At 37.3% G+C, this 25,854-nt stretch overlaps 1 protein-coding gene across 21 annotated transcripts in view; it reads left to right on the top strand.

Moving 5' to 3' along the window:
- klhl13 (kelch-like family member 13) overlaps positions 1 to 25,854 on the top strand; it is a 121,139-nt gene that overhangs the window by 9,584 nt on the left and 85,701 nt on the right. For 3 of the 21 annotated variants that reach the window (XM_088649072.1, XM_088649062.1, XM_088649051.1), the window contains exon 2: positions 23,781 to 23,890. The exons of 1 other annotated variant lie outside the window; for it this stretch is intronic. In XM_088649072.1, the coding sequence (XP_088505198.1) occupies positions 23,838 to 23,890 (53 nt within the window). In that variant the 5' untranslated portion in view covers positions 23,781 to 23,837. Of the gene's footprint in view, positions 1 to 18,910; positions 19,172 to 23,780; positions 23,903 to 25,854 lie in introns of those variants that run through there. 17 more of the 21 variants (XM_088649071.1, XM_088649061.1, XM_088649050.1 and 14 more) reach the window with 10 other exon arrangements.

Raw genomic sequence — 25,854 nt, 5'->3', positions numbered from 1 at the left:
AGTGGGGCATTGTGACATGCTTAGAGCATATAATTATTATTATGATGACTTTATGTTCTGAACTGCATTTCAAGTAGAAATTTCATTTGATTTTTAATTCAAACTGGTATTTTTCTTTAATAACACGAAACTCTTGAATTCAAGTATTTACATTTTTGTGGATTATCAGTTTTTTTTGCAAATTAGGGTGAGATATAAATTAGTTTTAAGCCTAAAATGCCTGATTTAAGTGGTGTCATTTAACAGGTGTCTGGGATTCAAATAACTTTACTTCATCCATTGGAATCTCACTCTGGTTTGCCATCATTAGTACCACTAAAACAATGAAGCAGTCAAACATACTGTCTAGATACAGTATCTTACACTGAACATTTTTTGTTTGCTCATGTTCTTAGCAGCAGTCCAGTAGTTAGCAGCAGTAGGGTGTTTCTGAAACCAAGATCTTTGAACAGAAAACTTTTTGAACCCATGACTGCATTTCTGGATTACAGAACAGTCTCAAAATTGCACAACACTAAGACACTGTAGTCCCACTGTAGACTGAACTGAGAAAACCATAGTTCATCTGGACCCGTGTCCACAAGGGAACAAAATTGGTTGCAGTTATTGTCCAGTAGCCAGCACCTGGCAAACTTGCAAGCTTGCGAGTGCAGTTAGTCATCCTCGCCCCATGCAGAGCAGTGCCCATCTCGTTCAGATCTAATCCGTTGTATTTGTCCAGGAAGGCTTTGCCATAGAAACATTTCCAGTAGCTGGAGCCTTCTTTAGAAACCTTCCAGATCAACATGTCCAGCAGAGTGACTTCGCTGTGACCACTTGAGTGTATTATCTTGAGTCTGCTGGTGCACTTGTGCTGTGGAATCGATGGGAGTGTTGGAGAAAAATAAAAGGCCTGAGAGGGCACACAGTTCTGGATTGTGTTTTTCTCCGTGATTGACTGATGATCCTATTCAGCAGGGCCCAGCAATCAGCTTGCTTACCTCACTCCAGTCTGCTTCAATCATAACGATTTAGGTCTTCACATTTTAATCTTTGTTAAAATTGTCTTGTTGTGTAGCAGATACCGTACATTATTTATGAACACTCAAGTTATGGGGTTCAAGTGAAAAATCTTATGTATATTCCTTGATCTTCCATATAAAGGTTGTGGTAATTCTCTGTATTAAGAATGACAATTTCAGAAAGAATCAACACGATCTAAAACAGTCAGTCAGATATAGTGTGCTCTTATGTCAGGATATTCATGATCATCAAGAACAGTCTTTTGAACATTTGATCTAAAAAACAGATTTTGGGAAAGACATGGTTTCATACTGTTCTCTCTGCATCATTAAAGCATTATCATATGTGTAGTCAATGTGATTGTATCTGAATAAGGTCCTTTCTTCCTGCTGGTTGTCATCATGAGCTGGAGCTTTGGAATCTAAGGGTAGATTATATAATGCTCTACTTTGGTGTTGGAGAATAGATGTGCTCACTTCAAAAGGTGGTACCAAGCAACATTCCAACAGTCTTTAATCATGTCAGAATATGACTGTCTTTGTCCTTTACTGAGCACTATATTGGTAGCTTATCTTAAAAGCATCATTCTCACCTGGATTTTTTCTATTGTTATTCTTAATGTAAGTCCATGCCAGTCTGTTCTGTAATACCCAATGCCCTACCTACTGTAGCTTTATTAAGATTGGCCCATGAGAAGATTCACAATGCATGAATCAGATCCTGAATGGAGTATATGCCTTGTGCACAGGTGTCAATAAGTACTGAAGCAGATGCTCACTCCCTAAGAGCCTGTGCATGTGATAGCACTATGGTGGCCGAAAAAAATGTTCTTTCTCTGTCACAGTGCAGAACTGATCTGTTGAATACAACATTTCTGACCAGATGTAACAGAAAGAGGCTGTTAAGATGGTTGCTGGTTTGACTGACAGTACTGTACTAGTTTTTTTTCATGTGGCGTGCCTTGTAGCAAGTGATCATTCAAAACCAATGTGTTGAAAATAAACTTCCCCAACAACTTTGAAAGGAAATTGTTCTTGTAACCTCGAGATAAACAAGGTTTTAGCTTTCCATATCCTCAGATGGCTGGGAAAATACGTCTTATTAGCCATTTTCACTGTACATGCTGTAGCTTTGGACAGATATTAGGTATTTTGTTTAAAAATAATCTTGGCTTATCTCTCTAAATGCTTAGTTTTTGTGTGCTATTAATCCAACCTAAAACAACTAAAACTAACATTTGCCCTCATTCAGCCATTTTCTTCAAGGAATTAGCCTCAATATTGAAGAAAATGGCTGAATGAGGGCAAATGTTAGTTTGTGTTGTTTTAGGTATATTGTTTTCGAATATATATTTTAAAAAGCATACATATACAGTCCTGTATTTCTATTACCTCTATAGAAATACAGGACTGTATATGTATGCTTTTTAAAATATACATTTGTTTAGGGTGAAGCCATAAATCTTTCCTTTCTGAAATAATGTAATGTAATAATGTGTTAATAATGTTTCTTTATTAGCCCTATACAATTTCTTGCATTAGGAATTCGTCTTTTCGCATACCCCAGCTTTTCTCCATGGAGACACAGACACACAGACAGGGAGAGAAGCTTGGGGTCAGAGCCCAGGGTCAGCCATTGTACGGCGCCCCTGGAGCAGTTGGGGTTAAGGGCCTTGCTCAGGGGCCCAGCGGAGTAGGATTCCTCTGCCGGCCGCGGGATTTGAACCGGCAACCTTCCAGTCACAGGCGCAGATCCTTAGCCACAGAGCCACCGCTCCGCCCCAGTAGCACCATCATAAGTAGCACCATCATGTTTCTGGAATAGAATGCTTCAGAGTTTTAAGTCATCCCCTGTATTTATCATTTGTGTTCGTATTGAAAACAATGCTTTTTACATTTTTATGTCTGTATGTTTGATCACCACAAATCTTCGAGTATTTCTAGTTTTATTAATGCATGCCATCAATGTTTTTAGTACTGTCTTTTTTTCCCCCCAGTGTGGTGTACAGGTATGTGCTTTTGGTGGGCCATCGAGAAGTGAAATATATTTTAGCATTAAAGTTAATAAGGTAATTTCTTCAAATGAACGAACCCTTTTCAATAAATATCCCCATGCAGTTGTTCCTGTAGATAATTGAGATTTATGCTTTGCAGAACTACAGTTTAGTCAATTTATTGACATTTAGTCCGTGATGAAACTCAAACACAAACGACTGACTTCTGCTCTAATCAAAAATGCTCACTTGCTATATGAGGCAATACAGAGTATGTAGAAAATAGAGGCAGTATAGAGTAGGGAGGGTTTTAATGTCTGAATTAAATTAATTTATCTGAAGGAGGTGTGAAGGATGTCAAGTACCATGAACAAAAGCCAAAGCTATTAGACGACTCTTGTCCAATACATCTTTTGGAAACCCAGGTTTCACTAATTATTCTCAGTTATTTGAGAAAAGCTGATACTGTTGATTTTCTTTTCATTTAGAGCTTCTGTATAAATCGCAATATTTCATGCACTTATTTCCAAAAAAAGTAAGAAACATCTGTGAGGGTAATTATGTTGTTGAAAATCTTTAAAATGAACAATTGATTAATTCTGTTTACATAACATTTTTCTTCCCAAAGGATCACTAAATGCTTTATATGTAAAATGTGACCCATTGCACCCACATCTCCACTGAATTACAGTACCACCTAGGTGATCTGCAGCAGCCATTATGCATTACTATCCTCATGGCACAATGGATCAGATGGAAAAGTAAGGACTTTGAAATACTATGGGACTTAAGGTGGAACAGAGGTCTCATTTTAAGAATGAGAAACACATAGTTTTAAAGAGACTATTGTGAACATTATCAGGTATGCATTTAAGTTGCTGGTTTTTATCCTCAAAGGGGAACTGCAGTCCCAATGTCTCAGACCAGTTATTAAATATCAGTAACAAAATAAACGTATTGATGTTCTAGAAAAAAATGACAAATTTTGAATTAAGCACAAAACCAAAACGTTTGTACTGTGGTGTAAGTTGCCAATGTTGCTCCAAACTCGCATTCGAATTCCCATGAATTGTGGCATGATGCGGCCCTTCCTGCTCACTAGTCTCCATAAAGATTAATGTAATGTGATGTACAAGAGAGTAAGTACAGTTTGTGCAGCAGACATTTCACAGCAGAAATGTTCCAATGTGACCTGCGTGCAGAGTTAACAAGTAAGTTGTATCTGTTGGAAAAACCATCTCGAAGTCAGAAGCAATATTTCTTTTGGATTAAAAGAAATGTATTAACAAGCCTGCTGGTTAACAGTGTTATAGGGCTTCACACGTCATGGGAATTTTTGTTTTCTCATTCTGAATTGCAGAACATGGCGCTCAGCTTACCTGAAAATGTCAGCAATTTTGTGATGTAAATTGGAGGTTTAACAAGTTACTGTGTACATTTTACTTTTATTGTGGTTTGAAATGCACTCATCGTTGCTGATTCTTTCTAAGCCCATAATATGAAAATAGCAGTGAAATTCCCCTTTAAGAATGCTGAAAAAATTTCCATCAGTTAAAACAGTATATACTAATATATTTATATGCTCTTTATTTTGTCATTCTTTATGCTATAGAACCCGACTACTACTTAAAACAATTTTTGTGTAGTATTACAAGTGCATTTTTACCTTAGAAATTGATTTTTAGTCGCAGCTCTAGTAATGCTTTAGTTTCACTGGTAATCAACAAAAGCAGGGTTTATTCAAAGCAAAGAGAAATGTCTTTAGTCTGTTATTTCAAAGTGAACCACATGAATTAATATAGTGCTCTCTTAGTGTGTTGTATTTTTCTACTCATCCTTTCAGACATGGTCTCTGCACTTGCTGCAGTGGATGTATTGTGTTCTCTCTATTCATCATTCCTAAGATTATTTACTGTACAGAACACTGTGCTGCCCCCCTTTTTAGTGACTGTTGTGTCAGCGTACCTTTAAATAACTCGTGTTAAGATCTGTGTAATAAACCTGTCAGCAGAAGGCAATGTTGCTGCGGTTGGGATCTGTGAATGATTGCCCGGCTGCTCGTACCCAGCTTTGCTTATTGTTTCCTGAAGAGGAACTAACGCATGCACTGCAACGTCTTGTTTGTAGTCAAACCCCAGCTGCTGGTGTAATGTAATACAGGACAAGTATGAGAACCCAGAGCCACACATCTTCCTAGTTAAGTAAAGGTTTATTCCATGCTGAAAACAGAAGAAAAGAAAACACAGTTTCAGCTGTGGAGCCTTCTTCAAGTAAGTACTGTAGCTGTGTCAGCTCCACACCCAAACTACTTTTTGGATTTACTGGGTGGCTTTCCTTGACATCCCTAGAATAATAGCAGTCATCAGGGCTGTAGTCATGTCTGCTAGGTGAACAGAACTCTTTACTTTTTGTTGTATCTCCCTTTGAAAGGCAAAGGGCTGCACACACAACATGTATTGTTTGTCGTTAGCTTATCAGCTTATTATTCTAGTATACTTTCAGGAGGACTTTAAATTAGTGAACTGGATTACTTTGTCCACCAGGATCTCCTTAGTGTTGACTTGTTTTCAGTTAATTTAGCATACATTAATTTCATACCATATCCATAAGATATTTAAATAGTATGATATTGACATGCTTTGTTTGGGTCATTACTGAGGCGTTTTGACTGCTATGAGGGAGAGAGAGGAAAGATGGGACAGAAGTGAGAAAGTCTGTCACAGAGGAATCATTTTTTCAGATTCTAGTAAGCTTGTTTTAAGTCTTTCCCTAGTGTTCCAATGCAGATCTTCAAAGTGGAAACTTGCCTTGGATCATTTGGCTACTATGAGCCACGCATGCAGAAAAAGACATGTATTCTACAGAGACCTTTCTTTACTTATGATATTTGCTTCAAACATATATGCAGTATTTTGTCTTAAACATATTTTTGCCATTTTTACTGTTTAAACGTTTAGTCACTGACAGACTTATTAACTTCAACGTACCGGCTGGTTGTATTTTCTGTGAATAAGCCATCTTAACCCACCTCTGAAGGTGGAATATGTAGGCTGATAAAGATTTGGATCACTGTCTGTGGAATGCTATTCCTCACTGATTTAGGTATGAAACACTGGTAGACATATTGTGTTTCATTCCTTTTTGCAACAGACTCACATTGAAAATAACCAGAAATGATCACAAATATAAACGTGACTTGAAATTACCGTTTTTGTACTGGCAACTGTATTGTTTTTCTTCACATAGACATCTTTTATGCTAATGAAAAATAAGGCAAAATATCAAAGTAAAATATAAGCTCGTTCACATGTTTTTTTTTCAGTTTGCAATCTGTCATGTTCTGTTTTATGTAACAGTTTGTAGAAAGAAAATCTGAAGTGATATCACTACTCAGGAAGCATCCAGATAAGACTAAAATCTTTTAAATCCCCTGCTTTTGAAGTTTAAAACCTGTAGTTCCACTAGCATTTCTTCCTTCTAAAACCATTATTATATTAAATAAACATTCATTATGTGCAACTTCTGAATGGGCTGTGACCTTTTTCTTTTGTTACTATCTTATTTAAGATTTTATGCCTTTTTCCCCATAGACTGTTTGAGCTTTTGATCAAATTTGATCAAATAAATTGTTTTGCAGAACCAAATGTAAAGTCCTTTATGTGGAAATGTACCTATATACAGGTACATTTGTGAGTACTGCATAATTTAATATTTATTTTCTTGGTATTGCTTGCTATTTACAAATATCTCCGTATACATCAAGTGCTCCATCTGGACGCTGGTAGTTTTTCAACGCACAGTGTTGTCCTGGCTTACCAGCGATGGTAGAGAAACTATGCTTTATCTTAAAAAATGGAGCCTCTACATTGCTATTGTAGTGCCACAGTTGTGTTTGAATTTGGAATTACAACTTTTTTTCTTAATTCTATACCCAGGTAACTTGCATTTTCTGGTTGTACAGACTTTTCAGACACCTTTAACTGCCCTGCGGTATATGTAGATATTGAGAAGAGGCAAATCTGTATCATCCTGTGACAAATTGCAAGATCCACAGTGTATTAAAAAAGTGGGCACCCATTGGAAGAGTAGCGAGCATCTCTTGCTAAGTTCACTGCAAGCCTGCAGGACCCAGGCATAGTCTCTGGGCTCTCACTGGCTAGTGATAAGGTACAGGCTTTACAGAAATGTTCAGCAGCCACTTGTCAAGTATTACTGCATTGCATCTTTATGCTTCAATAATGTTTTATTTGGGTTGTGTTTTATGGCTTAGCAGTGCAGGCTTGAAAATTGCAATTAATTTAAGTGGATTACTTCTTTATCATGGCATACATTTATAGTAGTATGATCGACAACTAGTTTATTTTTTGCACTCAGGTGATTCTGAAGTTGAGTATTATAGTAGTGTCTTTGCGCTGTAGTAGTGTAGGCCTTTAACCATGAACTATTAATATGACTTTAAAGGGCTGATTTATAACTTTGTCATTGTAGAAACCCTTCTTAATAAAATCAAATCCTGACACAGCCACAGTTTTGTGATTTCAAAGGGGAAACTGGGCAGGGTGTTCAAATCCAAGCTTGAGCCTGTCAGGAGCAGACTCCTCCCAGCCGAGCAGCTGATCGCCAAGCGGAATACAGTCGGGAATGTCCTTCTTGTTAATGGTACAACAAGACTGCAGATTGCACATTGATTGTTTTCTTGTGAAAGATCCAAAGACCGGCTCCGTTGTGATGCATGGCACATAACTGATTTATTTCGGCAGGCCTCTCCACACAGCCCGTCCGTGTAAGGGTTTGCTTTAAGAGGCCTGCAGCTCGGTCCCGGTTCAGCGCTTAATCATCGAAACAAAGATTGCGCAAATCAATGAAGCAAGGTGGTGGTGGGGATTTGCTGTCATTATACTGACAGGAAGGTCTGAGCCCGTTCTTTTATTCTGCCCTGCTGAATGAGCAGTTCTTAGCCCTGTATCTGAGATCTGGGAATGCTTCTCTGCGGAGGTTACACAGTAATCTTTCCCTGCTCACCCACAGGCGCTCTTCCACATGCAAAGCAGTAGTGCTGTCCTTGTATCATAGAGAAAGCCTGGGCTGTGCCTATGAATTCTATCATTCCTGAGAACACGTTTGCTAAGGTACCTTGACATAGTGTGAGCTTTTAGGAAATTCTGCATAATTTCTTAATTTGCCCATAGTATGGTGGTTAGAACCTTTATAGGTTTTACAAGCAGCAGGCCGTTTTACATGCAAAAAAAGCAAATATTTTATGTACATTTTATATATGTTATAATGTATTTTTACTCTATCTGATTGTGCAGAATTAATTACAAATTATGAATTTCATTTATTGGCGGTTCTAGTCCAGAGGGAAGGTTACCACCTACTGGTCTACTGCCACCACTTACAGCAGCACCCTGGTTTGCCTTTGCAGTCTCATGTTACAGTACTGATTAATTTAGCTTCTGAGATCTGACAAGATCTCAACACAGAGAGCAACACTGTTGCTTAATGATAAGCATGAAACTCTGCTTATCATTAAGCAGATTGGCTGCTTACTCAAGCGCTCATGAATAACTTGAAATAGCTTTAAACTGGTGTTAATGGAGGCTTTTTCCCTACCTTTGCAGTTATGTTTGAAAATGTGAAAATCCATGTTAGCGTTTATAGATTTTAAATGGAATATTCGTTAAGGTGCCAGGCTGCACGGACAATAAATATAACGATCACTGAAATCATATTGACACAAAGTGATAGTTCTCATCATGGGAGAGAAGTAGAATGCTTTTGATGGGTGTTTTATTGCAAGAATTTCGATTTATGTATCAGCACTTTGTTTTTAGAAATGAAAGAAAATCGAGTCTCCGTACATTTTTCTTTTTTTATTTGTGAAAATCACATAATTAGCAGAACTTTTAAACTAATAATTTTCCTTTGGATTTGGATCAACACAGCAAAGCAGATGCATAAACTTTCCTCATCAATCATATTGACCTAATTTAACAGAATTTAAACCATTTTCGGCAGCTCTAATAGAAACATGACATACCGCATTAGCAATTCCATTTTTTAGTGCTGTGGGGCTTTTGAATGTTGCAAGTCGAGGATGGGTGGTAACTTAGGATAACAAATCTGATTAACATCAGATGTGAAATGTCTTTGTTTTCCCAGCCAGCGTTTGATAAGCATGCATTATAAATCAATGTCAAAAATCTGGTTGTGCTCTGCATTTCTTGCCAGAGGAAATGGCAAGATAACTTTGGTAACATCCACCATGTCTTAAAGAAAATTGTTTTTGGTTTCCTGGTGAGATTCAGATATGCATTGTATTACAAAAGGCAATATTGTAGAATATGAAGCAGGTAAAAATATTAGAAATTATAACTAAAGTTGCCAGTTGGCTTAAGATGATGACTTAAAACTAAGGAGTGTAAGAAAATAGCATGGACAAAGCTAAAACAGTAGTGCAATAGTATTTTATGGGTTGACCTGTCCATTACATACAGTACATGTTTACCTGACCTCCCCATGTGTTTGTACTTTTGAATAGGGATTTTTAGTGTAAAGTATACTGTAAAACACATTTATCCAAGTGATATTAATATTGGTACATTCTGTTAAAAAAATAAGTGCCATATATTTAAAGAGAAAGCGAATCAAAGGGATCATTACTAATGATTAATTGCATGGTTATTAAATGAAGTCAGATATTTGTCATCTATCCTATATAAACAACTATTAACAACTGTTATCCATTTTATTACCCACCTAAAATAGTAATAGAAGGGAGTGTAGACAGACACCAAAGATACATCTGCTGACTGTATTTTTCAGTGCAGGATGGTTGTGATGCACGCTTTGGTGTAGAAAACAGTTATTGCCCTTCTCAATATTAGCTGCTCTCTAATACTGTAAAGTGCTTGGAGGTAGTGTATACAATTGACATGTTTACAAGTTCCCACAATCCACTTCAAGCATAGTTGTTTCCCCTGAGTAGAATGACTGTGCTTTAAATCTTTTAAGGTAAATGACCTATTAAGAATGTAGATGGCTTTACTACAAAATAAAGAGGAAAGATTCGGCAGTGTGCTATCATATAGAAAGTAGATTTAATGAAATTCACATATGTCCTTTAACATCTCTTCAGATATTTATACAAGTAATCTAATTCAAAATATCTGGACACAGATATTTAAAAGAAAGCTCCCCTGTGGCAGTGGTTTAAAAAGTTGGTCGCATCTGTATATCTTGCAGTTGGAAATGATCAGAATAGGTGAACAGCAGAGTTGTGGAATCAACTTACTGGCTGTACATTTAAAGCAGATCAATCTTTTATTGCAATAAGGCTGACAGACTTGACAAAGACATCAATTGTCTGAAACCTAAGCTTTTGAGAGAGAAATTCGGAACATCTGGAAGAGTCTTTGGAATTGATCTCCCGAAACCTATAATCATTTTTTGTTCGGTCAGTTGTTCAGAATTGTCCTTCCTCAGGGTTAAACAATAATGTGGTTATTCAGGTGGGTAGCTGCGTCAGCATGCGTAGGCTGCAAAGGAACAAGTAATAGGTTTATTCCATGCTGAAAAAAAGAAAGAGAGCACAACGTTTCGGCCGTGACACCTGAAGAAGGCTCCACGGCTGAAACGTTGTGTTCTCTTTCTTTTTTTCAGCATGGAATAAACCTATTACTTGCTCCTTTGCAATAATGTGGTTAGTTAGGAACATATTGATGAAAAGAAAAAGAATGGAGAAAATGATGACACAAGGGTAACGTATTTAGAACCAAGCAGGAAAACCTATATTTACAACAGATAATTTAATTTTTAGTAGACAAATGGATACCATGTCGGTACTTTACTTCAGATTCAGATATGAGGTTAGCTGTAACATCATTAACATTGTACAAGAATGGCATTTCTGTGCAGGCTGTTAAAACTGTGTCAGGTGTTGTCCTACCCCTTTCATTTTCCTGTGTCTTTCTTCTGGAGTTTCCCACATTTTTTCCTCAGAAGTCTTCACAACTTTCCATAAGACCTCTGTTGTCCATTGTGTTCAGAGGGATTTCTGTTTGTAAGGCGTTGTTGCACAGCCTAGTGGCCAGTCAGAGGAGGAGCACATGGTGGTTGTGCTTGTTGGAAGGAAGCACCAGCATTTGATAGATTTCTGAAGCAGTGAGCTGAGTACCTTTGAAGTTTTCAAGTACTCTGCACTCCCCTTCTGACCTTAATTTAATAGAAGTAACAATTTTCCTGGCAAGGGAGAAGGCTTTTAGTTTCCTATACTTGGAAACAGCACTTCCATTGACAAGCTCTGAGAAGGCAGCAAATCAGCAAAGAAGCATTTTCTAGTGTATTTTAATTTTGTGTGTGCTGTACACTTCCTTTCTTTATCTGAATCAATGCGCATTTGATACACGTGATGTATGCTTTTGAAACGTACTTTTGTACATTAATTTGTCAACAATGATGTCTTTGTAATGTGAGCTTGACGTTTGTGTGTATTGTGTGAAGTCACCAAAGATCAATGGTTTACTGTCTGGAAAGTTAAAATCTGAGAAAATGGCAAATCTCCCGATTAAGCAAGAAAATGGTGTTTAAGTTATTCATGCAGGGGTAGGGATTTGACTTTTATTGTTTCTTTGAGTACTGAAATGGGCATAACAATATTCTGATGTGTACAATTGTGCTTTCATAGAAAGTAATATCATAGTTGTTTCAGACTTCAGATTGTCTTCCAGTTGTAATACTGTCCTAGAGATTTTAATATCCACAAAATTCTTGAAGTCATTCATGGAGATTGTGCTTTCATAGAAAGTAATAGAAAGTAATATCATAGTTGTTTCAGACTTCAGATTGTCTTCCAGTTGTAATACTGTCCTAGAGATTTTAATATCCACAAAATTTTTGAAGTAATTCATGGAGATGGAAACGAAAGTATATGAACAGATAGCTTTCAAATATTTGGAAAAAAATACTATCATAGGAACACAGCTTAGTTGGTGCAGCAGAATGTCGGTGTACAGTTTAATTTAAACTGTTTTTAGAATCCTTTGTATAGCGTAGTTAGTTTTTCCTTTGGACGGTCTATACTTCTAGTAACACAGCTGAGTATGAGTGTACAGTATTGGAAATGGTGGAGGCTGTGTGTGGAAGTGAAAATGAATTATAGACTGTGTAACAGTAACGGATTGCACCCTATGTTATTAGACAATGGGTCCTTATACCTGCAGTTATGTCTCAGTTGTTCTGACTGTGTCAGTTTGGGGGGTGCCACATCACTACTGGTCAGGATATTTCAATTGTATACTGTTATCCACCGCAAGAAAAAGAAGCCACTAAAACATCCTTCTTTTATTTACTAGGTTAAGCACAGGGTTAATCTTTCAACTCAATTTCACATTCAACAAATATATGTCTAGCTTCTTTTCTGGAGCCTTAGTTCACTTTCATACTCTCTAAAAATGTCTTTGTACTCTTAAAAATACCTCAGCAGCAAATCCAAAGGATCCAGGTCTTTCACTAACCAGAAGACAAAAGGTTGTGCTTGTCCCACCCTTTTATAGGTTGGGAAAGCAAGATAATTTTAATAGCTGAGTTTCATTACTCGGCAAATCAGTGATCCTTTTTACAACTGCCACAGAATTAAAATGGAATTTAAAAAAAAACCCACTATGTCACCAGGTATTCCTCACCAGAGGAATCCCCTTCTTGTTTCTTTATTCCTTAAATAAAGTTAATGTACAGTAATTGACTTTTAATTGTAAAAATGTTGTCTTTATGCTCTTTTGGTCTTTAGCCTCTGTGTAAAACCCATAATGTCCCACAGAAGGATAATTTCTGTACAGGTATGATGATTTCAGATAGATATTGAGACAAACCCTTGGGCGTGTCGTAATGGGATCTTTAAAATTAGCTGGGTCCAGGCCAACAAACACACCAACTCAGCTGCAAGGTTCAGAAAACCTAAAATAAAAACTAAAGCTCTTCTTTGAGCTCCTGCCTAAACGAAGTCCCTGTCTTACAACACAGCACAGCAGCTGAGCTGCAATACCGGATGCAAAAACAAACAATTCTCAACATAGTCTCTCTCAAAGGACTTTTCAAAAAGTTCAAAAACTTCGTTTCTTTTCCAGAAACTCACAATTCCTTTAGTCCATGGTCAGTGGTCTGTCCTTCCTGTGGGGAGTGGTGCTGTCAGACAGCAGCCGTCCACTCCCACAGACTGACCCTGGGTGCTTCCTCGTCCTGCTTTTTAAACAATCACCTGACCCACTGGCTTCCTGCAGCTGGTCAGGTAACAGCAGCAGCTCATTCCTCTAGAGGAATCTCATATACTGCATATAAATGCTTGTTTGACCACACAAAAAAATCGTTTGCTATAATGGTTCTGGTGTATTGTTTCTTGGATTCTTGGCATGAATAATGTTTTAAGATGCACTGTTTTATTGTGATTGTGCTCACCTTTGTTTGGAACAAAAAGATTATACTTTTGTTTTTTTTAAACAGCGGTATGTCTTCCCAGAACCCCCTCACGCAATCCACAACTATCTCACTCTTAGATTCTCTGTTAGGACTAAGTGTTGCATGACTAAATGCATTTTAAATTCCCTGTCTAGGTCACAGAAACAGTGAACTCTACTGCTTTCCCAGTGGAATGGGAAATCTGCTTGAGTGTTAATAGCACCACAGTCTAATTATCTTCACTGCAAATGTTTGGCCATAGGATGGGCAGATGACAGAAGGTCCTTAACAAATTACTAGTTGAGATATTAATAGTAATACCATATCGCTCTTGTGCTCTACAGATTGAACTGCTTTTGAAAGACAACCACTCCAAAGTGCTGAAAGGCTGTCAGGTTCTGTTGTTCATAACAATGGCTAATTAAATGCATTACTGTATCAACTCCAGAAACAAGACAACATCTTATCCTTCTCTAAAATATTGTTTTGGGTGAAAGAGAGAACGAAACGTACTTTGAAAAGGCTTACCTGTGCAGCACATGTGTGCTTCTGTTCAGTCTTGAACAAAAAACATGGAGAGGAGATTCGGTCTGTGTCTGTAAAACTGTAAGGGGTGTAAACGGGGTGATTTCATGTTCACCAGTGAAACAAGGATATGGTATCACGGTTTGATTTAAAAAGGGCATTAATTTAAGGTTGAGAATAGGTGGCACCCCCAACAGTGTATATCTTTCTTAGCTGGGATTGAGGTGAAAACTCTGGGCTCCTTCAAGAAGCTGATGGGCAAAATTTTTGATGCACTAACTCTTAAACTATCAAGTGGGCAAGCAGGCCCTTTTCTTAATTGCAGGCTTTCTTACATTCTTAAGTTTCTCCTGATATAGTTTTGCTGCTGCCTCAGATCATGGGATGGAGCAGTTTAAAATGTGCTGTGATGTCAAAAAAATTGTCCCCTCATGAACATATTGAATTTTTCAAAGCAAACGTTATAATAATACAAATGTATTTATGAGCATTTCTCAAGAAGCTGTACAATAACACATACATACACAAGTGGAGCAAAAATGTGGAAAAAACATAGTGAAACTTAGTGAAAGCAAGAATAAAACTGCTCATTAAAAGCTTTAGTGCAATGAGTGATCTTTAAACTGTTTTGCAAATGTTCCATAGATACTGTGCTATGCAAGAGAAGGATGTTACCCATGTGTGGAACCTGGTGTTCAAGAAAGAAGGTCCAAATCAGCAGATCTGATCTTAAGTGATGGATTCTGCAAATCTTCAAAACAATCTGGAGATGAGATAGACCAGGCCTTATATGTGAGCAGGAGAACCTTACAGTTCACACTTGGGAGCCATTGAATTAACAGAGGATGGGAGTTATGTGCTGATGCAGAGTACTGTACTTTTGCTTAGCACACGTGCCATAGAACACTAGACATACTGAGGCCTATTAACTTAGAAGACACTCGAGTAAATAAGGTTTTATGGAGAACTCATTCTCTGAAGGCACAAACTGATAGAGTAATATCTAACATAGTATGTTATTTTCTGCTGATGTTTCTTTTAGGTGTTGTAATATGCAGACTTAATTCCAAATCTGAATAACATTAGCAGTTGAGTTCTAGGGAATGGCACTTGGCACTTGTCAGGGAATTTTTATGATGATGTACCTTGTGATTTTGCTTTGTGGCCAGAAAATAAATGCAATGTGGATTGGCTTCCCTTCTATTCTTCCATCAAAAATCTTTTTACAGCTTTTTTTAGTTTTTAGTTACCATGTCAAAAGTTAAGGAGGTGGGGGAAGACGTAATGCAAGCTACTGTATATGTATCAGATCTCAAAAGGTGAAATTAGGTGACCTTGAAAAGCTGATGAAATTGACAGTTTCTGTAATTTTGTAAGTCTGCAAGCAAAGCTTGTGGTTTGTTAAATGATTATGTAAATAATCACTATATTCCAGGGAGTAAATGGACTCGAAAATCACCTCTTTGACTTGTGAGACACAGCCCTCTGCAGTGTGTGAGCTATGTTGATATTGCTGCTTGGAGTGACTTGAGAGCCAGTGGTGTTGGCTTTTATTTTAAATGCGAACCATGAGCTGTTGGGAATTGACAGCAGACAAAATGGAATAGCGTTAAAGACTTTGTGTCCATTACCTGACTCCTCAGTATAGACAGCACTGTTTTAACTCTTAAATTGTTTTTTCCTTCATTTACATTACTTGATTCTACTGTGTGAATGATTGCAAGCAGTGCTAGGCCTTATCTGTTGTAGATTTACTTATAAAAAGGTATCTTAGATACTTTTAATACTGGAGGTTTCATTTTTAAGCTAATTTTGTGTGGACAAAGGACATGCCAAAATGCTCTAAGCAAAAAGAGTTCCCAGAAATGCTACCCAATTGTCCTTGATTTTATTTTTTCTAGCAAACATTGGGTTACGTTCCTGATTCTTTTGACATTATATTGCTAGTGGTCTCTTCAGTCTTTGCATTAACTCACAGACATTATTCTTATGTCAGGAAACAAAACACCGTCCATTAAAAGTGAGGATTCAATGAATGAATGGTTTTATTTCATCAAGAATGGGAGGATAAACAGCTATGATTCTCTGTGAGGTTGTAGCTCACAAGTGTGAAGAAGTCATTGGGGTCTTATGTTACCAGATATTCTGCTTTCTGGAGAAGGTTATTTTTCAGATTCACCTTGTAGAGAGACTGTTAAAAAAATTAATTGAAAAGAACAAGTTCCCTGCATATACAGTAGTAGAGGCTTGGAATAATCACACTAAAAAAATGTTTCTGTCTACATCCGATGTCAAATATCTCTTACTTCTGTATGTGGCTGTTCACTCTATTGCTTATATTATAGATATTAATAGTACAGAGCTGTCTGCTGTCATGTATACTGCATTACAGTGTTTTCAAATAAAACTCAACATTCTTTGTCTACTGCTGTGGTTGTCTTAACAGTGTCATAATACAAATGCTCAAAAATAATCTGAAGCATTTTATGGAACCTCTATTCTTTCTGTTGTTGTAATCAAAATGTACTGGACTGGAGGGTGGTCTTTGCTGTACTTTGCTGTACTGGAGTAGAATCCACAATGTCATCTCTATCCTTATAAAAAAATGCTACTAATGCAGAAGAGGTAAAAACATTTAGATGGACGTTTTCTTAACACTGGCCATTATTGTAGTGGTTCAATTAGCTGCACAAAGTGAAAGCTTCTCACACTGTTTAGAAACATTAAAATTTGTTGCAAAGACTTGTTTTTTTAAAACTGTGTGACTTTAAGACTTGCAGAATACGTGGAAAAGCACAGGATGAATCTCACTTTAATTCTGGACTCTATAGCAGACTAGATATGTTGCCATTATGATAGGAGGCATTTCTTGAAAGGATACAACTTTTCACACTTTGAATTTGTCTTCATTTGTAAATTTTACATCATACATTGTTCAATAGGAAGCATGGATTAAAATGTAATATGAAAAGAAAATTTTGCCTTGGGATATTTCAGTCTGTCTCAGGTGGTTGAGAAATGTCCATTTCTGCAATAAAGTGAGAAGGGGGTGTAGCGCTGTTCGTGCAAAGACAATAGAACATGTTTTTTGTGTTTTTGTGTGTAGCGAAGACCAAGATCAATTTAAAGGGAAAAGACTTTCAACAATGAGGATTTGGTGAATGAAAGGCTTTGCAAACCAGGTTGTATTTTAAGCAAAAGGAACTTAAGCAGTATCACTCGGGTTTTCACCATGACATAATTGTTTTGTACTGATATAATTCATCAACAAAAAACCAATCAACAAATCAGTCGAGCAATTCATTTCTGGTAATGCTAGTGATTTGGATGTCTGGTGAGTTTGTAGATTGTATGGTGCAACTGTAGGCCAGTTCTTTGGTTTGACTAGCCTTTTAGATTTTTGGTTGTGGGCTCACAATTGAATCAAGACGTGAGGGAATCAAATGGAGAATTCATAAAATGGGTCATTCCTGTTACTGATCTCTAATACTTGTAGTTCAATGCAGTTGGGGCTGGTTTGTGAAGAAGCCTTGTTGCTGACCTGCCCTTTCAACAGCAGAGTAACCTGAGGAGAACTTATGAAACACTGCGGACTGATGCGCCCATACATCCACATTTGCTTTATAGCTTCTTTGCCTCGAGGCTTGTTAAAGCCATCTCTTGAAAGTTCAGTGAGCATCGGCATCCTCAGTATTGCTTTCAGAAGTTAGTTTCACTCCTTGCACATAAAAAGTACCACATGCTATATCCCTCATCTGTCATCTGCTTTCTGTTTATGTACTGCAGCCTTCCTCTCTGTACCATGTGTACCAAATAGGTTTTGGTTTACATTTTGAGTCACAGACTAGATTTGAATTATCTAACTTTCCAGGAAATGTAATTCTATTCATTTTGTAGAAACAAAGAATCTGTTAGTCTAGTATTTCTTCCATGTGTTTTTCTGATTTCATAAATTATTAGCATAGCATACTGAATCATACTGAAAAATCTATAAATAGGAAAGTACATTTCAGGGGTTCGGAAAGTTAATCCAGATACTCAATATACTGAAACAAATAAATTAGGCTTATTCGAAATGTTAGTCTACTAGACCTTTTCATAAAAAACAACTAATCAGGATGGTGATGTTTGCAATAATAAAGCAATATTTATTAATGGAGGAAGTACAGCAAAAGAAGGAGAACGGTGGTGTTTTCTTCCCCAGCATCTGGTTGCATTTCCAAACTTAAGCTTTACTCTGTTTTCTAGTGTTCATACAGGTTTAAAATAGGTAAGTGAATCAGAAAATAATATTCAACTACTTTGCTATTTTTCATGACATCTGCTGCTGCTACTGCATAGATCACCAAACCGCAACACCCAGCACTTTTCAAAAGGCCATTTCTTGCCAAGCAGATTTAAAATCTGAATAGTGCATGTGAAATTCAGCCTTTGGGAGTTCTGAAAGCACATTTTCTTGTGATAAGGACACCAATATGCGGATAAGCAATAAGTTTGCACTGTAGTTGTATGCAGTGCCCCTCAGGCTCTCTGCATTGTACCAGTAAATGAACTGCATTATTAATAGAACCTCTTTTGTTTCCTTTTCTTTGGCATCTTCTTCATTTAGATGAGATACTGCCATATGGAAGATACCAAGATATCATTAGTCACTCAAATATAATTCAACCCTACTCAGTATATTTCAAGCTTGCTTTGACTCTGTAATTCATGCTCGGATGACACTTTTGTTGTGTGTTACCCTGTTTCTGCTATATCACTCGTGTTACCGTGCACAAAGTGTAAAACCACAGTCCTAAGCAGATCTTGGCACCTTGCGAAGCCCCGTGCCTGAGGGTACAGACTCCTGCGTCGACGGACAAACAAAATAATCCAATATTGGCTTGCTGACGGGGGAGGGGGGGGGTGTAACCTGCGAGAGGAAATACAAATGGAGGAGAGAGTCAGCTGTCTGGGATAAAATGCCTTGTAAGCTCATGGAGACAAGTTGTGTTCAAAGAAGCCCGTTTTGATACAACTGCTACAAGTTGTTCAAGTTGAATGGCCTCCCATTTGGATTAAACCTTTCATTAGTGTGTTATTAAGGCATTCTGTGTGGAAAGAAGCTGCATGGATCCCTAACTGCAGAAGACTGGTTTCAGCTGAGAGCTTTTTTAATAGGGGCTGAAAAATGCGTGGCAGGCAGTATGGACACAGAAGGTCAGTATTAATGAAGCCTCAGCCGTAGCACAGCAGGGAGCTGGGCTGCAGTCCTCATAATTGGAGTGTCATTATAATTTGACAATCTTTGTCTTTTTGGTGCACAGAAATTAGGTTTGTTCTAATATTTGTTTATTTCTTAAACCTGTCACTTGTAAAAGAGCATCTCTTAGGGCTCACTGACTCTATTGAGCACCCTCTGACAGCAGTATGAATTGTGAATTATTCAAAAAGAAAAGTTCAATGTACCCGAGGTCACCTTCCTGAATTTTACATTGTTTTCTATAAAAAACATGTTCAGTTTTAAGTTATCTTTCATTTTCTCAAGGTTTTCATTTGGAAAATTTCAAAATATGCGAACTGTTGCTGCTTCTCATGGAAATCAAAGGAATAGCCAAAGATTGCAGCGATATCTCATAATGTTCTTGGAAATCGTGTAAATTATCAGCATTTTTGGTATTGCTGGTGGATTGGATGTTTGTCGATTTGTGGTGCAACTGTAGGCCAGTTCTTTGGTTAAACTGCCCTTTTAGGTTTTCAGTTGTGGACTCACATCTGAATTAAGACATGCTGTAATGGAATCAAATGTCGAATTTCCGTTATGGGTGTTAGCGTAAGGATATAAAGTAGTCTTGCAGCGAATGTTCAATAACAGAAGAGTACATTACGTTAATGCTTTCTATTCTAGAGTTTGTGGGAATGGAAATGTTCAGTGTATTCAATTATAGCATAGGGCACTCTTTAAGGTAGCTCTCCTGCATTTGAGGATCCCACAGTTAGGAGGGTTCTGTGACAGGGGAAAACAAAACTGTCACCACCGATTTGAGCACAGGCTTGTGTGCTAACATTGAGTACTAACAGGCAAGCAGCCTCTCTGGTCTCACGCTCACAAGCCCAGTGTGTGTGTAATTCATTCCTAAGTGGCTCAAAGACTTGTCTTGAACACGCCATATTCTTACACTGGCTTCTGTTCTCTGTGCTTTAAATCACTTAAAACAATTAAAAAGCCTCTCTTAAAGTCCCAGCAAGGAAACTGCGTAGGTTCAAGCACCCCTTTGTACTCAAATTAATCCTCTTCATTTGGCCCCTTGTGAAAAAGAGACTGCTGTGTTGTCAAAGGGACTTGACAAAGAGGTGTGAAGATCAGTTTAAGTATTATTGTAAACTGATAAGTGTAGTGTTGAATGTTAGTGTAGTGGATTGAAGAGATTTAATTGTGCATTTGAGCAGTCCTCTAAATTGCAACCAAATGTCTCATCTTTTTTCTCAATTAATAAAAGTGCCAAGACAACTCCATCACAGTTTGTATATTTTGAGTGTGCCTGTACTTTTAGGAGGATAAAATTAAGACACATCTCAGAAATCTAGTTGCCTCTTAGATTTTCTTACGTGAAAGCAAAAAACTGAATGCTAGACAAAATATATTAAGAATGCAAATATTAAATCACTTTGGCTGTTTCACTAAGCTGGAAAGCAATGTCTCAACAGATGTTATATTCCAATATATAGGTAAACTATAGGGGTGAAACAGCGATGCTGTAATGACTGGACAGCGTATATCTTAGAGGCATTATAAGTTACAAATATTTACCTGTTTTGTTATTGTTTATGATTGATAGATTCTGAAAGCTAGAAAACCCTTAAATCTTTGTTCTAAAGTTCTAAAGTAATCAGCTTTGCTAACATTTCAGTAATTGTCAGTTTTAAAGGCTTGTCGCCTTCATAGGTACCCGATACCAAAATCCTGAATTGTGTGTCCAAGATAATTCAATTGCATGGGAATTCAAATCTGTTCAAACTAAAGAAGACTAAAGATTAAGTCTCAGAAACCTTGATTTCACTTATTCATTCACTTATGAGTGAGATTTAATTTATGCTTTAATATTATGAAAGATAATTTGCAAAATCCTTTATTTAACCAGAAAAGTCATCCATCCATTTTCTAACCATCCAATTAAGGTTGTAGGGCAGCTGGAGGCTATCTTGGCAAGCAATGTGCACCAGGTGGAATCAACACTGGAAGAGACACAAGTCCATCACGGGACAGACGGACACGGACACGCGCACATCAGAGCCAATTTACCCAGAAGCCAATTAACCTACCAGTACCCTCTTTGGGAACATGAGGAGAACATCCAAATTCCCTGCGGAGAGCATCCCAGGAATTGAATCCATCGTCCTATACCCTAGAGACAGCAATGCAAACAGATGTTACCATGTCATCCTCCAGATACGTCAATTGAGAACAAACAATCCGATTGAAGCACTTTGCTCCAGTTGTAGAGCAAGAGCTTCCCCTAAAAGAGTCCAGAATCTTAGTTCTTAGAGCTCCCCAAGTAACTTAGCTTAAGAAATTGCTTCAGAGCTAGCTCTGCAATTCCAAAATACAATGTGGGACGGGAAGTACAAGGCACTGTCAGATACAAATACTCTTTGTCACGTACAGTACTTGAAATTGACGTTTTGGGCTCCCTCAGGAAGGGGGTGGATAGCATTCTAGGACCGATTACTTACCAACCTTGTGACTGCTACGTACTGAAAGTCATAACCCCTTGCTTTCTTTCTCAACCGTTCATAGTGCATCTTACTCAGCCCTGGACATGAGCCAGTCAGATTCAGTGATGCATTGTGGGAAAAACATGAGAAACATGTTCTAAGAGCTCTGATGGTAAAGGCAGAATCCTGTATGCTGTTGCTGTTGCCCCACAGACTATTTTTAATGAGCAAGTACATTCCTCCCCATTTCTGCTTAATAATCGCCTTGCTTCAGTTTCAAGTGCAGTTCAACCCGTGTTTTATATTAAATAGATTCAATCAGACATCTCTTTCCCAAAAGCAATTGAAGAGCTGTTATGAGCTGGGTTGGATAATAGAAGTGTCAGCATTATTCAGTGTTGTATTTCACAAGAAAAAATGTAACAAAGGCAGTTATTGAATATTGCTGTTTTGGAAGTATGGAAAGGGACATTTGAAATGAGTAAGAAGTGAAACATTGTGGTCATGGTTATTACTGAATTAATATCTCTTGCTAGAGTATATAAGGTAATGACTTTCCTATATTATATGGGAATAATGATTAAGAACAGTAGCCAATATGTTTGGTTAAGACTTATGGGGACTTTTATGGGAAAGCTATTTTCTGCTTATTCTGATTTCTCCCATTTGCTTTTTAAATGGTATTTGGCACTATTACTGGCACTGGATTTAGACATATCTGAGATTATAGAGTTTAGAACCATTTTTAGTTGCATTGTTTTTTCTTTTGTTTTATATTGTGTTGTACATAGTTAAAGTGTGTGGCAGCTATTTGATAGGACACAGTTTGTCATATAGTCAGTGTCTCATTCCGTTTCTGGTGAATCCAGCAGGGCCTGGCGAAGAACATATAATTCTTCTAAATGTCTTTCTTTATGTCTATATCTTTGTGTAGCAGGCCCAATCTACAGAGAAGTTTTCCAAAGATGAGCTAGCTACAAGAAAAGGAACAAGTAATAGCTTTATTCCATGCTGAAAAAAAGAAGAAAGAAAACACAGCGTTTCATCTGTGGAGCCTTCTGAAGAAGCATGGAATAAACCTATTACTTGTTCCTTTGCAGCCTACGCATGCTGACGCAGCTACCCACCTGAACTACTAGCTACAAGAAAAGATGACTACAGTACATGAAAACATTTAATTCCTGCCCTCATCCATCTTCACAAAAAGTAATTCAAGCTGGGCTAATTTTTTTTAAAATCATAAACATGCAATAATCTTCTTATTCTGACAAAATCAGTACTGGATGATTTTCTGTCCTTGGAAATGACTTGTTGCTTTTACATGTAAAGGAATGGTGATTTTAATATTAGCAAGATTTTGCAATACGACCAGTTTCTGAGGAACAAATAAACTGAGGATAGGTGTTTATTTATATCAATTGGGAAACCTTCAAGAGTAAAAAAAAATTGTTATACTGTCTCTGAGATTTCTGATCAGCATCACCTGTAAAATCTGTTTGAGGGGCTGTTATACCTAACATAGCACCTGTGTTATGATGATATGTGAGAAGCTCGTCAGATCATTTTGTTTCATATTAAGTTTAAGTATTTTTAACGGGGACACAGAATCCACCAAAGTAAAAGTTCAAGGGATATTATGTGAGAAATAAATTAAGATAATGTGGAACTATTGTACAGTATATTGACAATATAAAAAGCAACATTAATTTGTACAACTGTTGCTATTGATCTTAGACAAGGTGGTGTCTTTAAAAAATGCGAGACATGTACAGTACATACAACGAAACAGGGCAGACAATACAAAAGGCTCCTTTTGTTTGTAAAGTTCTTATGGTACAATTAGGTAGAAATATTAATAATGAACACATTTACAGCCAATTCTAACACTAATTCCATCTGACTTAATGTTGTCTACCGAAAAACAATAAAAAAATAAATATGGTTAATCTGACTTGCAATGAGTTATTAGCACACTCAGAGAGTTTGCTGTATTTTGGTGGTGGGTAAAATCCTTCCTTTATGGGAAGCACTTTAGGGTCCTGTTGGTGGGGAAAGTGCTGTGTAGTCTTAATGCAAAGCATGTGGTTATTGTGTTACATCTTTGTGCAAACAGCGATGGTGACTCCCTTGTCTCTGGTGTGTTGGCAGAGGAGCAGCTTTGGGTGAAGGCATGGACCACCCTGCACACAGAGGGGACCTGATGTCCATCGGGCTACACGACAGGTACTGCGCAATGTATGTCCCCTCATTCCTTTTCTTGTCGTTTCCAGTTATATAAAGATTTCTCTTGGCTGTGCAATTGTAGTAGTCCTATCTTTACACGTGAGACTTGTATTATTATTGTCGCTGCCGCGATCCAGAAGTAATTTAAAAAAAATACAAGTATTTACATTTTTTAAATTAAAAAAACAAGTGAGTGGTTTTGCAAGCGGGTTATAAATAGCAGATGTTTCTGTTTACATTTTTCAAATGAGAAAAACAAGGCTCAAAATTAAGAGTTATGCCTTCTAATTCTGTAATTTTGATTTAAGCAATCCACTGTGTGGGATTAACTACAGAAGGGCACATCTTACAAAGTCCTTGTTCCATTCCCTTAACTGCCTCCCAAGAGGGAATCAGTTTATAAACCTGGACATATTACTTCACTAAAACTGTAGAAGAACACTATTTTATCTATAGTCAAGCCTTGCAAAGTGTCATTGGCAAATTAAACTCTTTGCTGGGGTTAATATGAGAATAAGGGCAAGACTTGGATATAATGAAGGAATCTTATTGTGTGCTGCTTATCTTGAAACAGGCAAGGATCCTCCATAGCAGGATAGGCATCCAATGAATAAACACTTGTTATTAGAGCTGATGCTGAATGAGGTGACCGTGACGGGCGCGAGATCTGAATCTCATGTCGTTTCATCCTGCAATCGTACGGAAGAAACTGTTTAATGCTGACGGTGATTTTATTAATTTGAGCAAATGTGAATTCTGGAAAATGAATATTAAGTGCTCATCAAGGAGGTACTACTCACATTAATGATGGAGCTGATGAGACATTTCATTTGCAAGAAGGCAATTTGAACTGACAGCCTTGAATAAAGATCTCCAGGCGACAGTGCCGTATGCTGAGGGGTTTCTAATTTTTGAAGTGCAGTGGTTGACATGGGAAGTCGGCTTGTCTGCAAGAACACAAATGGTTTATAGGGAATGGAATCTAGTATAATTTTTATCTAATGAAGTCCATGATGATTTGCTATTTCTGAGAATACTTTGTTCATTGCTATAAAAAGGCCTTATGAAGGAATTTAAATATCTTGGCTTCTATTCTCACATTAGCTTTGGCTTATCTTCTGTCTGAATTTTTATGTTCATATCATGGCAGGGGACACCGTGGAGGAATAGGGAGACTATGAAGGTATTACTGAAGTCCTAATCATTTCATTTTGTAAGAAAGCATTCATGTCAGATTGAGATAATAAAGGATGACATACCTCTGCTAACAGGCTTACCTATTTTCTGATGCTTATTTTTTTCTAAGCGGCAGATTGGTTTATTGAATTTATTGGTTATTTATTCTCTTTGTTTCCAGTCTTAATAACATATGTTTTAAGTGCAGGTCTTGATATGCAGAGTGAGATCAGTATATTTGCAGAAATAAGTCCTTTTTTGCGTTTCGGTTGTGGTTGTGGAACGTTTCGGTTGTGGATCAGTGCTTTTTTGTTTGTTAAAAATGTAAGCAGTGCAACAAAAAACTACAAAAGACAAAAAGTATATAGTTCACTCAATATGTATTGCAGCAATAGTTACCTGCTGAACTTCAACAGTGACTCTAAAATGGGAGAAGAAAGTAGTTGTCTGTTCTTTAATTTCTTTAAAAAAATAAGTTAATATTATGGGCATAAGAATAAATGCGCATGCCTTTATTTGGCCTGTGCAAAGAAACATTTTTATGTTGTTGTTTTTGTAAAATAACGCACCAGGTCATCTTTGTATAAACTTATTTATAATATAATGATTGATTTATGGTCAACCAAAAAGTAAATTCACAGATGTTAGTTTGTAAAAACTACTAACGTGTGTGGAGGGGTTACTATTGCATGTTTCACTCCCTACGATGTGAATAACTGATGACTACGACATTGTGATGGTGTAAATTGCTGAACGTCGTAAGCATTTCTCATTTCTGTCATCGGTCA

The sequence above is a fragment of the Lepisosteus platostomus genome, chromosome 10, assembly GCF_059453375.1.
Source record: "Lepisosteus platostomus isolate fLepPlt1 chromosome 10, fLepPlt1.hap1, whole genome shotgun sequence".
NCBI lineage: Eukaryota > Metazoa > Chordata > Actinopteri > Semionotiformes > Lepisosteidae > Lepisosteus > Lepisosteus platostomus.
This window is presented reverse-complemented; position numbering and strand designations above follow the sequence as displayed.